Genomic DNA, 17,177 nt, shown 5'->3' with positions numbered 1-17,177 from the left:
GTGTATATCATGTTAAAACACGTTCAATTATGAAATTTGAAAGTGTTTATTTTGCTTTTTTCAAAGATTTTTTAAAAAGATGCTTATTTCCAATTTTTCTGATTATTTTTGTTTTTTTGACCAGTGTCTACTTTTTATGTTTTTTTCAAAAAATCCCTCGGAAAATCTATAAACAATAAGACAAAATGTCTCGAAAGTGAAATCTGATTTTTTATAATATAAAGATTTATTTTTGATTTTTTAATTAGAAACTTCCTAATCATTTTGTTTCAATATTTTTTGTAATCTTTAATTATATTATTTTTAGCACAGTTACAAGTTATGTCTAGTACCTACTTTATCATGTAAAAAGAAAGTTTTTTTTTTTTATTAAAAATTTTTGCTAAAATTTACGTTTTTAAAATGCTTATTTGAGTGCTTATAATGATGTTTTAAGCGCTTATTTTAAAGATTTTAAGTACTTTAAGTCCCAAGCCCTTTTTATTATCAATATTCGGATATGGACATATGGTTAATCTATTCTGTGGTCAGATAGAAAAATTTCGTTTTGACTACTAACTGTCTACTGGTTTTTACTTTTGGTTCTGATTAGATAGTAAATGCCCAAATTATTTAAATCAAGCTTATTTTTTTTTTTTCTATGCAAAAAAATAAAAAAGTTCATATTACACATGTAATACAAGCGTCTATTAATTTTATAAAAAAATAATAATAAAAAAATATTGATTAGAATAAGATATTTCATTTGTCAGAACTTCGTGATACACTCTATATAGATTAAAAACTTAAAAAGAAAATTCAATCTTGTAATACATTTTCAAATATTAGATTGGAATAATGAATACTTACGTCGTCTTACACTAAACATTTTATGAAATTGTCACTTCAAATGCTTTTACAATATTTTTTATGAATTTACGCTCTACTGTTTAAAAAATATCTATAAAAACAACTTCTTTTGTAATCTTGTATTAAACTTTCAAAGTTTTTTATTAATATTGAATAATAATAAAAAATGTGAATTATCTAAAAACAGTTAAAAAAGAAATGATAATATAATAAATACTTGGTGAAAATATTATGTTTTTACAATCATTCGTTTTTGAATTATAACAAAGCAGAGATCAATTTTGTTGAAAACTGGTTTAGCTTAAAAATTGATGTAGATATTTCTTTAATTTTTTTTTTTTGTCTTAATTGTAGATATCTGGTCTCAATATAAAATTTTAAATTAAGAGTAAAAAAGCGATACGTCATGCGTGAATGCGTGATAGAATTGTCCAATAAATTATGGTCTACATAATTGATGACAATTCTTATTTTTTAGGTAATGATTTAATAATAATCGTATTAGGAACTGTCATCATTTCCGGCAACACAATAATAAAGTTATAACTTATAAATGTTCGTAAAATTCTAGTTTTAATGAAAACCTAATGACGAAAGGAAAATTGTCTTCTGAGGAGTGGAGACAAATTGATCTCAGTGGTACTTAACAACGGATTTAGTTTCTCATTTTTCGTAAATGTTGATACTTGCTTCAGATTTTTGGTTTTTAAAAGCCCTTTGGTCGTCATCGACATTTGAAAAATCTTAAATTAAAATAGCTTGATACGAGGAATATATATTTATATCCTATAATCTTAACATTCTTAACCGTTTTCTTGTAAAACTACGTTGACGTGAGATTTTAAAAATTTCATAATATTCCATTTTCATTGAAATTTTGTCCAGCACCTGTCAGCGAACGGAGATTTTCCATTGACGTCGAATTAATCTCAGTGGTATTCTATAGAGGGATCATCTTTTCATTTTTTCATAATATTTATTTTAATGATTTTTGGAAATTTGGAATTGTACATTACTATTTTAATTTTAACACAAATATATTGTTCATAAAATATATTAATTAAATTATACGATGACCATTTGTAGGGGAATTTGTGCGGAATTTAAGATTCTACATTGGTACAGTTGATTGGGTTCATTATTTTTGCAGGATTACATCTGACTGTTATCACTTGGGAAGAATTATCTCACTAATTTTTTTTATTTATTTTTTATATACAAACAATGGTTATAAAAAAAAGACGATAACAGATGTCCGCTTATCACTCGCTATTGATCACGATAACAAATCTAAGAATAACAAACAACAGTCAACAATATTACATATTCACAATAACAACATAATATTATAGTTTAGTTTGGTTAATACCTACCTACATTAGTACATTACGATTATAATATTGTATAACTATAGCTTTACTGCTGTAGCTTGTGTGGTAAAGTAATGATTTGACATTATTGCATTTAAATAGTGCGCATATAATTGAACCTGTATGCCCTTCTTTTGTCTTTGTTTCTCGATCTCTTCATTTGTGACATTAGTCATTTCTACGTCACAATAGCACTACAAAATCGATGATTGTATATCTGTATTACTTATAAATACTTTGTGATTCGACGAACATTTTGTTATTCCACAACATTGAACGTTCTGATCCTGATGTGTTAAAAAACATAACTGTTGAAAATGGTTTTCGCTCAGTTCATTTTTCTAGTAATATTCATTTCTCAATTGTATGATAATGCAGAATGCATATCATTCTTCCATTTTACACAGGATCCTCCACCAGTCAGAGACATTGCCTTAATGTCCAGATATATTGTCCATCATTCAGGTAATAATACTTAAAGTTACTTAGTATTTTTATCAAATGGTTTTAAAAATATTTAAATGTATACCTAGTATTTTATTAAAAACTAAGATATTATGTTTTATAATTTGTATTTAAAAATATATTAGCTTTTGCTATTGTTAAATTATATATAATATCTAAGAAAAATAAAATGTTTTAAGTTCATGCAAATGCTTTATAACATAATCGCATTTTGATGTTCAATATTCATAAAAGAACCTTAAACTTATATTTAATTATTTTCAAGTACATAATATGAAATATAATATCCAACATAGGTACATTTATTTTACCAAATTTGTTTTTTATTTTATAAAAATATGTTATTTATAGTATAGTTAGTAAAGGTACCTATATTATTTATATTTTCTAAAACATTTCTTAAATTAACCTATTTATTATATATAAATTCTAAATATATAAATGTCTATGTACTTATTTAGATTGGGCAACATTGTCTTACATGGGAAATCAGTCATTTATGGATGGTATGCCAATGGGTAGGGTGTATTCAGTTAGTGACGGAACAATCGATAATAGTTCTGGTATTCCTTACATTATGGCTTCACCAATGGACTTATCATTTCAAGATGTTGTGGTAAATATTATAATTTTCTTTACATTATACCAACAATTTTTAATATAATATATATTACATAATATGAAAAAGTAATGATTAAATTAGTTTGTACATTTTATTATGTTTCATGTCACAGTAAAAATAAAACATAAACATTGGTTATTGAATTTTCTATATTTTTTTTTCAGAAAACAAAAAACTGTTCTCTTGTGTTAAGCTTAGCACAGTCTGATTATTGTAAAAAAAAATCTTATGACCCTGAAGATCCACGATGTGCACAGCTTACATTGACTGGGAAGTTTGTTAAGGTACCTTAAAAAATCATTATATAATTATATACATATTGTAACATATTATATTATTTTTTTAACTATATTGTTTTTAAATTCATAATAGTTGGATAAAACCGATCCTGAATGGAATGTAGCCAAAATTGCTTTGTGGACTAGACATCCTGTCATGCGTAAATGGAACAATCTTGTACCAGGTAAATTATTTCTTTAAGACATAATAGTATGTATTTAATTTATAAAAAATAACTTTATTAATCTAATTATTATTTTATTGTTTTAGGTCATCATTGGCAATTCGCAAAATTAAATATTGAACATATTACACTTATTGATACATTTGGTGGTCGTAAATATCCAACTATTGTAGAATATTTCAAAGCTACTCCAACTTTTAATTATTGGCACAAAAAAAGACACTCAATTATTACAGTTAAAAAAGATGTCATTATTGATGAAGAATTTTAAAACTGTATAAGTGTTTATTTTTAAATTAATTTCATGAATATTATATTGAAAATTGCCAATTATAACTTATAGACTGACATTTGTGGTATCACTCATTATTTCATAGATATATATTGTTATATCTAATTTTTGTGTTGTTTATTTTAAAGAAATTTATTTTGATAAATATTTTATCATAATCTTAATTTTATATAAATAGTAGATTATATTATATATCTTAAGCCATAGTAAATATATATTTTTCTTATTCAATAAAATAAGGTATATATTATATATTATGTGTATGTATTTTTGTCAATGTCAAATAACCAATAGGTGTGTGGTTTATAAATCATAAAATGATTGTAAGCCATTTATTGTTAGGAGTAGTGTTTCGAAGTTGTAGGAGTTGCATATTATTCTGTATAGTCTTGATTTATAGCAGACCAAGTTAGAATTCCGAACTACATGATGGTTAATTTAAAAATTGAAAATTGAAAATGTATATATATATTTTGTCAATTTTAAGGGAAAAAATGCATGTTTCATTGATTTTCATATGCATATTAAGTATATTTTATATTATATGAAAAATTTTTTTTCCTTAACGTAATTTTTTTAAATAATATTGAAATTAAAACTCAATATTATTTTACGTAGGTATTTATTGTCATTGTGGTAGTTGAATATTAATTTGACGATAATGGTGTGGATGCGTTTAATCTAAATGTCATACTAATATGCCAAAATTTTATCTTACCAAGGATAATTTATGGTAAATCTATTATTTATTCGCTTGTAAATTTGTTGTACATAATGGACATTTGACAATATTTAAAAAAAATATTTATCTTATTATATATTTAACATTTTTTCATGCATATTTAGAAAATTTTTAGCTCCATTAACATCAAAGCCCTAGTTGTGAGAAGATAACAGATTTTAAAACTTAAAAAAATTATGTTTAAAAATAAAATAAGTGAATACTACTTATGTATAATTTTTTTTTTATTTTTATTTGAATTACCCCTTAGAAAATAGAACTCAGGTATAGTATATATAATAATTAATAATACATTATTCACCATAAGTAGGAATATATATTTGAAAAAAAATGAAAAATAATATTATTACTAATAATCATAATATTCAAAACAAATTAATAATTTAAATAAAGGTGTTTTAGGTCAGATAGATTAATAAAGAAAAAAAAATTTAATTAATTATTTATTTAATTAGCTGTAGAAAAGCTGTGTTTACGTTAACCATATAGGTAATTATAGAGTGGTGAGTATCAACATGGAATGTTGGACATGATCTTGAGTAGTATTGTGGTAATGTGGTACACGAAAAGAAATTCGTTCAAGCAAAGAAAGGAAAAATATGATACAATTTAATAATTTGTGCAACGATTGCCAAGATTCAAGAAGGACATATTGGCTATTCTATAGCTGGTTAAGAGGAAATCCCATTTTATATTATTTAAGATAAGTACTATTTATTGTAAAATTTTCAGGTGAATTCATTATTTTATTTTTTGAGCCGATAAAACTTATGAATTTTCTTTGTACTCTTTCAAGTCTCTCTGGCTGATAAAATATGGATTCCATATAATGAATCTATATTCTAGTATAGAGTGGACCAAACAACAATAAAGGACTACTGTTATAGACCAACTGGGGTGGTCAACTTTAATAGACTTGCGATCGACCTCCGATCCTCTAATTTTTGTATTTTTTATTATGATTAAGGCCTTCGGCGACATAGGCCATTGGGTGGGTTGAAATATACTTAATTATTACATGATATTATATTATTGTCTACTTATCCTACTTATACTAATTGTTTAAATTTTGTTTTGAAGTTTGGCGGCTAATAGCTATGATGAAATTGATGGTGTTGGATATTGACTGAGGATGATTGTAGAGAATTTCAGCTCATGTTTCCGGCAGGTTGTAACTTGTTCTTAAATTATGAATTTCTATATTTGTGGGATATATAAAGATACACAAATTTATAAAAAAAAAATCAAAAATTCAAGAAAATGCAAAAGGGTGTCGCGATCGACCGGTTGGCGGTTGGCCACCCCTGTTATAGACAATGCTCATTGTGACATAGTGAAAAGATTTCGTTGATCTAAATTAAAAATCCAATGTTTTTATTGCTATAAACTATAATACATAAAACATACTTGTTCTATATAAGAGAAAAAAAGAAGATTGGTTTGAAAAAATGAAAAGTTACACCAAGGTTATGAATGGTATCTATCTAAAATGGTGATTGTCATTGAAGTAATCAAATCAAATGCGACTATTTTTTTTTACGGCGAGATGATACTATAGCTAGAGCACTTTGAAATACCTCGAGAGTCGAGATTATGAATAGATACTTATTAGTTATTCATCAAGCATAGCCACATAGAATCTTTTAAGTTTTAATTGTGTTTATATGCAAATACGACTGACTATATAGGTAATTAAAAGGATAAGTATTGAGATGTCTTTGATGTCACATAGCAAAAAGTTAAGCGATTTAAAAAGAAGTATCAAATAAACAAATAAAGAATTATTATTATAGTTTAGATTTTTATTAATTATTATTTATATTTTTATGCATAAAAATAAATATTATCATTGCAAAATAAAAAAAAAGTATAAAAATATAAATATAATAATTATTAGGTATTTTAAAATATTAAAACCAATCTATTAGGTATTATTTACTCAGACATTAGATTAAAAAAATTGTGTTTGAATTTTGTTGGTCGTTTTTTTCAAAACTGTACATACATAACACACATACATATCGTGGTAATAATGTATATTATATAACCAATCTTATGATATTTTAATATAATAATTAATAAATTAATTATGTTTGTTAAAATATTATAGAGTTATTAGTAGGGTGTGCGACGATTCAAATGCTATAAATAAACAAAAAAAAGTGCCTTTAACAAATATGACTTAATGCACTAAGCCACTAATGATGTCATTAAAAAGTGTTTTCTACACATTGTTAAAAATATAAATTTCTATGTCCTATTTAAATTTACATAATTTGACGTTAGCACGATTGATATGTAACTAGTCCCTAAATGCTACAATACGTAAAATATGATTGAGAATAGAATTTTTGGTAACGCTCGATTTTTTATTTTTTTTTCAACTTTACCAAATTTAATAACTGTTGTCATAGAAATAATACATAACATTATATATTATGTCTATGATAGTTGTCGAACAATAATTTAAGCACGATAATGTGTTGATATTTATCGGACTTTTATATCAGATTAACCGGATGTAACATAGATACCATATATGATATACATTTAATAATTCATTTGTCATGAATCATGATATATTTATTACATATTTATTTTTATATTACATAATTTACATTATTTATGCATAATATATATTACTTATTTTTATAAGTTCATAATTATTAGGTATAATCATGGATACGGTTTCAAATTGTTTTATTTATTAGATGATAGGTACCCATATATGTGTATAATATTATAATTATTAATTTATGACTTTTTTCAAGAATATTTATTTTATATTTATATTACTGAATCTTTTAATAGCCAAATAAATAATATGGCTACATTGCATGTAAATTCGTTCTCAATCGTATTAGTTTTGGGGGTTTTAGGTCAGCGGTAAGTTCTTTGTTACCTACCAATGTTACCCAATTCTAAATATTTCGCTTAATATTATGCAAGTCACTTACTTGTAACGCTTCATATCAAAGAATGCTTTTAATAACAGTACACACTATTTTACTAGGTTTCTCATTATTATCTTCAACAGTTTTACGTTTTGTTGATACTGATACAATTTGCCGTTGTATATTTTGATCACTAAAATACAGTTATAATTTCAGGTTTTAAAAAATTAGTACTTTTAAAATATATTCTTTAATTAAGTTGTATATGTATTATATTGTACTTGCCTATTTGCACTATGTTTATCATTATCAACATTTTGTTCAGCGATGTTCGTAGTTTCACCAAAGGTTTTCACAAAAGCTTTGTTAGTTTGGATTATACATAGCCATTTTTTTAACCCAGAAGCCAAAGGTCTATTTACTTTAAAAAATTTAAAATTGTCTAATACTAAAAGTATACTTCCACGTTTTGATTTGATAAATTGAGCCATTATAGCGTGTAAGCGTTTAACTGTATAAGACTCTAAGACGTGTACTGAACACAATTTATAATATTTCTATTTGATATTTCCAATTATTAGATCCACAATATGTAGCAAAAATGATAAGATATGATATGATTGACGATTTTCGTCTGAGATACGAACATTTTGTGACTTTCAAATACTATAACACGCCGTGTCGCGAAGTGTACGGTCGCATCGTACAATCACGGAACGCTTATTAGTTTAAAAATATTTATTTTCCCGGGCGGAATTTACAATCTCCCCTAATTTTAAGTGTTTCTCAATAGTTTGGTCAAAAAGGTATAATGTTCTCAATCGTTCATTAGCCCCTAAAATTATAGAAGTACTTACCTATAATAATTAATAAATACAAATATTTAAAATATTACTTAGCAAAATAAATAATACCGACCTATGATTTCAACTAAATGATAAAATATAATTTGTATATCATAATATATTAAATTGTTTTTTTTAGGAATTATCAAATACCTTCTATGTAAATTATAATAAACAAAAATATAAAATTATTTAGTATAATTATACAATAGAATAATATATTACATAATATAAACTTTAAACATATTATATAATATAACGTAATCATGGTAAACAGGTACTTTTAAAAATGAACTAATTAAAATACTAACATTTGTTTTAAATTATGAGTTTTACATAAAAAAATTGCTTCAATTAATAAATTCAATTTCATAAAAAATGTGAGGTTTAATACATATACCATTGTTAACTTCAGTAAAAATATTTAAAATGTGTTCAATAATATTATTAAAATTTTGGCTTGGTGTTTTCAATTAAATTTGTTATCAATAAATTTAACTCCTTCAACACTTATCTATTTAATGAGACAGTCGATGTTAACATTTTATCAAATCCTTCTTTATAGAATGTATGAATAATGATTAATGTACTTAAAATATAGAAAAATGACTTAAAATTCCCTAAAAATTCTCCAAATATTAAAAAGTGAGAAAAAAAATGTAAATTAAAAGTTATATTTTGTTCTTTGTTGCAGATTAATAAAAATTAATTATGTGCTTAAAAAATAATGTTTTAGGACTTTCATCAAAAAAGCTGAATTTGCATTTTGAATAGTTAAATTAGTTTTTGCACTGCAACTTAATAAATAAAAAGTTAATAAGAAAAAAAATATTGCATCACTTAGACAACATAGAAATAAATTGTCGGAAACCATGAATTATGATCGAATATAATAGACAGCCGTTTCACTAATTCAATAATGCAAACAACCATTATATAGTTACTGTTAAAAATATTTACGTTTTCGACGACTTCAATAGGTACCTACAGAGATTATTATGCCTTATTTAAACGTATCAGCATTTACAGTTAGGCCATATTACAACTAATTTCGCAGACCATTTTATTTCAATTTATGTCTATTGTAAGTTTTATTGGAGTAATGAAACGAAAAAAAAAGTAACAAAAGTAAAATTACCATCCCACCACACTATCAGTTTAAAAATGTTTTAATACCAATAGGTACTTATGCAGATTAAACTTGTTGTATTTTATTAATCGAATATCCACATATTACATCCAATTACTCGTCCGAATATTTGTTTAATACTCTGAATTAAGCGAGAGGAGTTATTTTTAAGTGATTTGTCCTTATAAATTGTAATCTGTATACTTGATGCGAAAGTGAAGGGTATACGTGATTCGTACCACGTACAAAATAACGTTCTTGTGCTGACATTCACGTTGTCTCGTCTACATAATATTCATGATATTCTTTTGAACGGACGAACAATAATACTGTTGAGAAAAATTAAGTTAATTAAGAAAACCGAAAGGTATAAATAATATATTATTAGCAAAAATCACAATACCGTAGACTATATAAAAAAATATACGTATAGACATATAGTCAGAATTACCATGTAATCGAAAAATAATTTATTTTTATATTACATATATGAACGAAAGAATACTAATACAGATACTCGCTTTGTTCACTTCTTCAATCTTATTTTTGCGAGCTGAGAGCTCATAACTCTAATATAAAAAGTTTACCGGTTTGCTGTGCATTAGGTTTCTAGTGGATCACTATTATGTATGTGTTAAATTTGAATTTAATGATGTATCATTGTATACGAAAAACGATTCTGAGCGGAGACGGTTTATCGTTTATTGATTGTCAGCCTGTACCATTAAATATATTATTTAGTGATACAGTAAAACTTCCGTTAACGGACACCTCTGAAGTTTGTGTAACGGTTAGGTTTTTTGGTCCCATAAAGTGTTATGCCATGTATTGTCACCTCTATAGGACGGCCACCTCTAAATAGCGATCATTATTTATGGTCCTTTCGGTGACCGTTAATTGGAAGTTTCTTGACACAGCTATTTAAGTTATTTATTTTACTTTTAGTATTACAGAAGGTTGATACAAAATTTCTAAAAATATTACATTTATTTAATTATTACAACAATACATATTTATACCACATTATATCAACTTATATATAACTCAAAATTTAATAACATTTTTCTGTAAATACTGTAAAACAATAAAAGTAAATTTATAGTACTTATAAATAAATAATTTCTTAAAATAAATCAAAAATGTTATTGTATATAATATAATTTATAATATTATAAAATACGTACAATTTTAAGCTCCCACAGATAATGTTTTGAAATTATAACAATATATTAACATATCGTTATTTATCATTTAAATAATAAGTAATGTCGTCCAAATTATTGGAACTTAAAATGTCTGTAAAAAAAAAAAAAGCCTTGATATGTATATTTATTAAATGTTATTGTTTTATTGTTTCGGTATGAATTTTTAATGAAAAATCTTGTATTAAACTTATATGCAAAAAGAAAACGTAATATGAATTTTCAACAACAAAATAGTTTTTTTTTAATTTTGACGAATTTTGTCAAAATTAATAATAAGTTTAAATGCATACGTGAAAAAAAAAATGTGCTTTTGTATTTTTAAATTTTTTTTACAGATGTAAGAGTAATTTCTGTGTGATATTATATTAAATTTTCAAGAATTTTGATCTAGTGAATATATTGACATTTACAAAAAAAAAAAATACTGAAAATTTGTCATGCTTATATAACTTAAAAAGAGTAAACAATTTTGAAATATTTGTCATCTAATGAAAATAAACATTATATCATAATATAGATATTTCAAATATCTAACATATTTTTTTTAAATACAACAAAATATGAACAATTGTTTAAGGAAAATGTTGAAAAAATGTTTTGAAAATTACCTTTTCAAATTGTATAGGTATAAATTGTGTACGAATTTCCAATTACAAAATAATTTGCTAATTTTCGCAATTTTTATGAGTTTTGTCAAAATTTTAAACGCTTTTAGAAAAAAAAATGAGTATAGATTTTCGTAATTAATAAATTAACAAAATATGAGGTGTTTTGTAATATGTTTTTATTTTTTTAAGTATTTTTACCCAGTGAATAATTAAAAAAAAAATAAATTAAAAACATTAAAAATTTTGTATACCTTTAAACAGCACAAAAATAGTTGAAATATTTTTAAAACTTATAATTGTCACTCAAAAAAATGCAGTTGATGAAAATTTTAAGTGTCTGGTTAATTAGCATAAAAAAAAACAAAATCAATTTTGTTTAAAATTTGATTTACGTAAAAATTCTTGTTTTTCCTTAATTTTTTTTTATTTTTCTTGATTATATATAATATATATTTTTTTTAACACGCCAAATTAGATCCAATTTGCTAAATCCTCCATTTTTGAACATCGAAGTGTTTTTACTATCTCGAAAAGTGTTTATAGACACAAATCAAAAAACATACTCACACATATTGTAAAATCAATACATTCATCGCTTGGCTTAGAATCTAAATGCATTATGTATTAGGTAGGTACCTACCTACTGGCTACTATAATGTCTCGTCATCTATCAAATAAAATATTTTCAATTAATTGAAAAGTCGTTTTCATTTCTGTTCAAATTCGCACTCAATCCTAATTTTCCTACGATAACTTTTGTGTCGTGAAAATAAATCCTCTATGGCCTATGGGCTACGATTGGCCATGTGCAGTAAGAATATAATATCTTTAATATTAGTTCTCATGTATTAACTTTCTTTACTCATAGCCGAGTCATAGAGAATACTGATAGGCATTAAACACTTGGTAATTATTAATTAATAATTATTTTACAAAACCTGTTGTTATAATAGTGAGGTATGGAGGATTGAATTAATTTTTGTCGAAAAATTATATTGTATTTTATAATTTTATATCACATTTAAAGGTGTTAAAGGTATTATGTTATGATTCATTACCAAAATACACGGTGTTTCTGGTATGAATAAGGTTAGCACTATAGACGTACTCACCGTGGTGGCTCAATGAAAATTATTTTGAATTTTTTTTTTATATCTTTAGGATTTGGGTTTGTTTAAATTAATTTTAGAATATTTCTTAAATAAACACTCGGAATGTAATTTTTGTAAAATCCTCATACGAATTGATATGTGACATCGTTTTGAGCTTGTTGCGCGTTTTTCACGCTCTAGTCGTCGGCTAAAAATAAGCGGTACGAGTGTGTGACACATCGATTTGTATGAGAGCACTGTAAGATAAACAATGGTGTAATATATTTGTTGTTATTTAACATATATGGTTAATTAAAACAATGTTTTTCATTCTCAACTAATTAATAAAATTTAGTGCTGTTAACAGATTTTTAATGATCGAATTTATTGCCATAAATAAGTTATATAATTTAGCTTTTAATTGTTATTAATACAGTATGGTAATTTTCAGAGGTAATGACATAAGTCAGAGTTACTAACTATTTGTATATTAATACTGAAATTAGAGTTTTTTGGATATCACAATTTACAGTTACATATTTATTTTGACTCCATAAGATAAAAATTTGATTTTGTACTTATTATTAGTGTAATATCATATAATTTTATTGTTAATATCGAATTTATCGTACTTTATAGCTCATATAATACATAAACAACATTAGTTATTTTTTATTAAAGCTTTGACCAATACTTATCATTGAGGCAATTTAAAAGTTTTTTATTTAAATATTGAATAATAATGGAGTAGATTAATTTTGAATATGCAGGTATGGTATGTTTAAGTTCATCAAAGTTAACAGGGGCCACATTGAAATTGATTTTCAAAATAAAATGTATTTGTTTTTGATTATTTTACAATGTAAAACATTGTATCTTGATCTTGTATGTTAAATGGCAATAAATTAATTTCATAACTGTTTATCCTGCAAAGTTCTCATACAAATCTATGTGTCACATCACTTTTAGTCGGCAAACGAGCGTGGAAAACACGTGACAAGTTAAAAAACAATGTTACCTACATTTAAATTTGTATGAGAATTTTGCAAATAATACAAATCGAGTTTTTATTTTTACATTTAAGATAATACTCTAAAAATAATTTGAATAAATCTAAATGTTGAAGATTGGCAAAATATCTTTGTTGGATCATCATGGTGATTACGCATTAACTTTTGATCTCAATCGTTTCAGAAATATATATTTATATATGTATATATTTTATAGAATTTATTTTTGTTATTAACTTTTTAGTCATTGTTAAATTTTGAAAATATCATTGCGAAAGTTGAAATAGTAATAACATATAGAGTTCCACGTCCACACAAATATCTTTATATTACTACAAAATAACTAAATTCATCAACTTTTGTTTAAAATTTAAAATATTCAATTTCGTAAAAAATTGAAGTACATCAAATGTTATTAGGAAACAAATGTACATAATATTTTATTTTTTAGTATTTTGAGTTAGAATCTTGTATTTTTATTTATTTCAAGTCTTGACTACAAAAATAAACATTTAAATACTTTATAATTTTTAGTTACAAAATAATTTGCACATTTTAGTAATTTTGATAAAATTATTACAAAATTTGAATTTAAAACACTTATATACATATTAAATTTAAACTTCAGATCCTTATTATAACATTTTTAATGTAATTAATTGTCAAAATTGTATGATTTTTTTTATATTAATACCAATATTTATAAGGTTTAAAAATTGAGTACAAGATTCCTCATAATGATTGTTATTACTAATGTTTTCAATGTTATTTGGTAAGGCTTGAAAATTAAATGCAACGCAGCTCATTGCTCATAATTTATAAATTATTTTTACAAAATAAATCTAAAAATATCAAAAACATGAATGCAGTTTTTAATTGGAATTAAAATTTCAAGGTTTAAAGAGTTAATCTAGGTATTTGGTTATTTGGTTGTACTTCAAAAATATTATTTTGAGAGGCTCGAAGTTTTTCGTTTTTTTATATTATTATTATTAACACAAAGAAATTTTCAATGTTTTTAAATTAATTTTGTTATTATACTTATTTATACTATGAACTTCTACAAACCGTTTTACAGTTTATTTATATAGGTTGTCAATAGCTACTAATATTATATGTTGTTGATTTTCGGCAAAAATTAGTTCAAAGTACCGTATTATTAATAGAATAATAAATTACTTTGAGCAATCAAACTATATAATAAAATAGTTATTCTTAAAAGTTAAAATATTGGCTGCAGATCATCTTGGTTTCGAGTAATTTTTCGTATTATCACTGAATTCGAATCAACAAATCCAATACTAAATGACGAAGTATTGTTGGCACTTATTTTTATTTTAAACTATTATTAAACGTGACAAGATAACGACGAATAATGAGAGAGAAGTTAATGTACAATGAAGAATAAATGAACTGAAATTTTAAACGGAAAAATGGAAAAGAAAAGAATAAAAATTAAACTAAATGAAAATAATTGTTTTTAAATTATGTGAAAAACACAAATTTAAATATGATGGATATAATTATTATTGAATAAAATCATAATATTTTTATTAAATTGGTACAACTTCAATTTCGTCTCGGTTGTTAAGAGAATCAAAATCAAAATTTTATTTGTGAAGTTAATCATACATTGTACATTATTGATACAAAATAATGTATTATTTATTGATGTTAATTCAGGAGGTTTGTATTATCTCCAAACACAAAAAAACATATCTTTTGAGCTGTTTGCGATGTGTTGTTAGCTCAAAACCATATTATTTGTTTTCATACAACATTGAATAAATGTTGAGCACAAATTATTACCAATAGGAAGTAATAATTACTTAAAGTCATAGTTTTTATGACTTTTTATGTTGCGCGTAGATGTGTCTAGTATCCATAATGTATTTGGACCATTTTATTATGGGAACATTGTGAATTTGTGAATACTTACCTATAATAATTTAATAATGTTTTAGGTATAATATACTATGTAATATGATATAATACCACATAAATAATAAATTTCATTTTTTATTTTGTTTTAAATTCCTTATTTTTTTTTTCATTACATTTATGTAGTTCTCCTGAAAAACGTTTTCCAAAAAGTTTTTGATAGTTTTTCAAATGATGTTCACTATTCATGTTAAATTTTAAATTCATATAGATACTATAGATAGATAGATATTGCAACAGACTTTTTGATTACCACAAAAAGTGTCTGTAGTCTCCATGTGAAAATCAGTAAATTAAAAAAAAAGAAACTCATATAACTTTTGTAAAACCAATGATTTTCGATCAAATAACTCGTTTGGTTTGCTGAATAGATAATAAAACTTATTAGGTTACCATATCACTCGGGCCGAGTAAAGTGATGTGAGGAGACCAATGTCCAACACTAAGTGTGTATCCAGATCACTTTTAATTGTATAATTGATTTTTCTTTAATTTCAAATTTTTAATTTAAAATAATTTATTATTTAATTTGATAAATATAAAATACTAAAAAATAATGAAAAATAAATATTTTTAAAAAACAAAATAAGACGTGGAAAAAAATTAATTCTCAGAATTTAAAAACGTATAGATCAGTAAAAAACTTGTATAATATTTAATATATTACAAAAACATATATTTAAATATAATTAAATCAAATATAAATAATTCTCATAAAGTAATGTACAATAAATTAAATACAAAACTGTCCTTAAATTATCACTAATAATTTATAAGTAGTAATTGATATAATTTAAAAATCATATGAAATTCAATATAATGAACATTATTAAGATAAGTAATAATTTAAATTGCAGTCTTAAGCTACTTACAATCACAATTCATAGTAGGTGGTTCGATTGTAGAAAATAGAATCTAAATAGAATTCACAATAAATCCAGATTTACTTAATATACTTAATGTTTGTATTAATAAAAATGTTTAATGTAAAAACTTTTAAAAACTAAAACAACAGGAAAATAACAATACATTTATTAAAATAAAGTAAAATTAAATTAAAATAAAGAATAAAAGTAAACATTCAAAATCTATAGTGTTTACAGTAGTGTAATATACTAAACAATTAATAAGATATTTAAATTTATAATAAAACATTTATATATATATCAAATGTGTTTTATAATAATACATAAATAATAAATAATGCACAAAAATTATGTTGTTTTTTTTTTAATTGTGCTTAAAATTATAATAATAAATTATCAGTTCATAAGTAAGGATGATTACAATTTAGAAATCATACGAATATTATAGTAAATAATTAATATTAAATATAGTCACAAATACTACGTATAATATATCTATAATACCTTTTTATAGTCAGTTGGTATTATTCATTATGAATTACATTGTAATTGACTAAATTTTAATTAATATCCTTCGAAAAAAAAAATAATAAATATTTTTTAATGTATATTTGTATAGATTTAAATTAAATTATATTTAATAACTTAAAATTATCTTACCTTGAAAATATTAGAATTTTTTTTTCAAGTGAACCATGCAATATTTTGGTAAATATTTGTATTTTATTTTTTTTTCATGAAGTTTTAACTATTAATTATATTATATATTTTATTTTATAACACGC

General features: G+C 23.7%; 2 protein-coding genes across 2 annotated transcripts; one reads left to right on the top strand and one right to left on the bottom strand.

Moving 5' to 3' along the window:
* The first annotated feature begins 2,152 nt into the window (after positions 1–2,152).
* Positions 2,153–4,313, top strand: LOC132922242 (protein CREG1). The gene is made up of 5 exons (XM_060985653.1): positions 2,153–2,684; positions 3,146–3,300; positions 3,471–3,590; positions 3,679–3,769; positions 3,856–4,313. Exons 1-5 carry the CDS (start codon positions 2,537–2,539, stop codon positions 4,038–4,040), a joined length of 699 nt encoding a protein of 232 aa, XP_060841636.1. The 5' UTR covers positions 2,153–2,536; the 3' UTR covers positions 4,041–4,313.
* Positions 4,314–7,405: 3,092 nt separating this feature from the next.
* LOC132921508 (uncharacterized) lies at positions 7,406–8,700 on the bottom strand. Its single transcript, XM_060984569.1, has 2 exons — positions 7,983–8,700; positions 7,406–7,890 (listed from the first exon to the last, which is right to left on the bottom strand). The coding sequence occupies exons 1-2, from the start codon at positions 8,186–8,188 to the stop codon at positions 7,776–7,778; spliced, it is 321 nt and encodes a 106-aa protein (XP_060840552.1). The 5' UTR covers positions 8,189–8,700; the 3' UTR covers positions 7,406–7,775.
* Between the last annotated feature and the right edge of the window lie 8,477 nt (positions 8,701–17,177).

Source organism: Rhopalosiphum padi, chromosome 2, assembly GCF_020882245.1.
Source record: "Rhopalosiphum padi isolate XX-2018 chromosome 2, ASM2088224v1, whole genome shotgun sequence".
In the NCBI taxonomy this organism is placed as follows: Eukaryota; Metazoa; Arthropoda; class Insecta; order Hemiptera; family Aphididae; genus Rhopalosiphum; species Rhopalosiphum padi.
The sequence above is the reverse complement of the archived record's forward strand: the minus strand, read 5'-3'. Positions and strand labels throughout refer to the sequence as shown.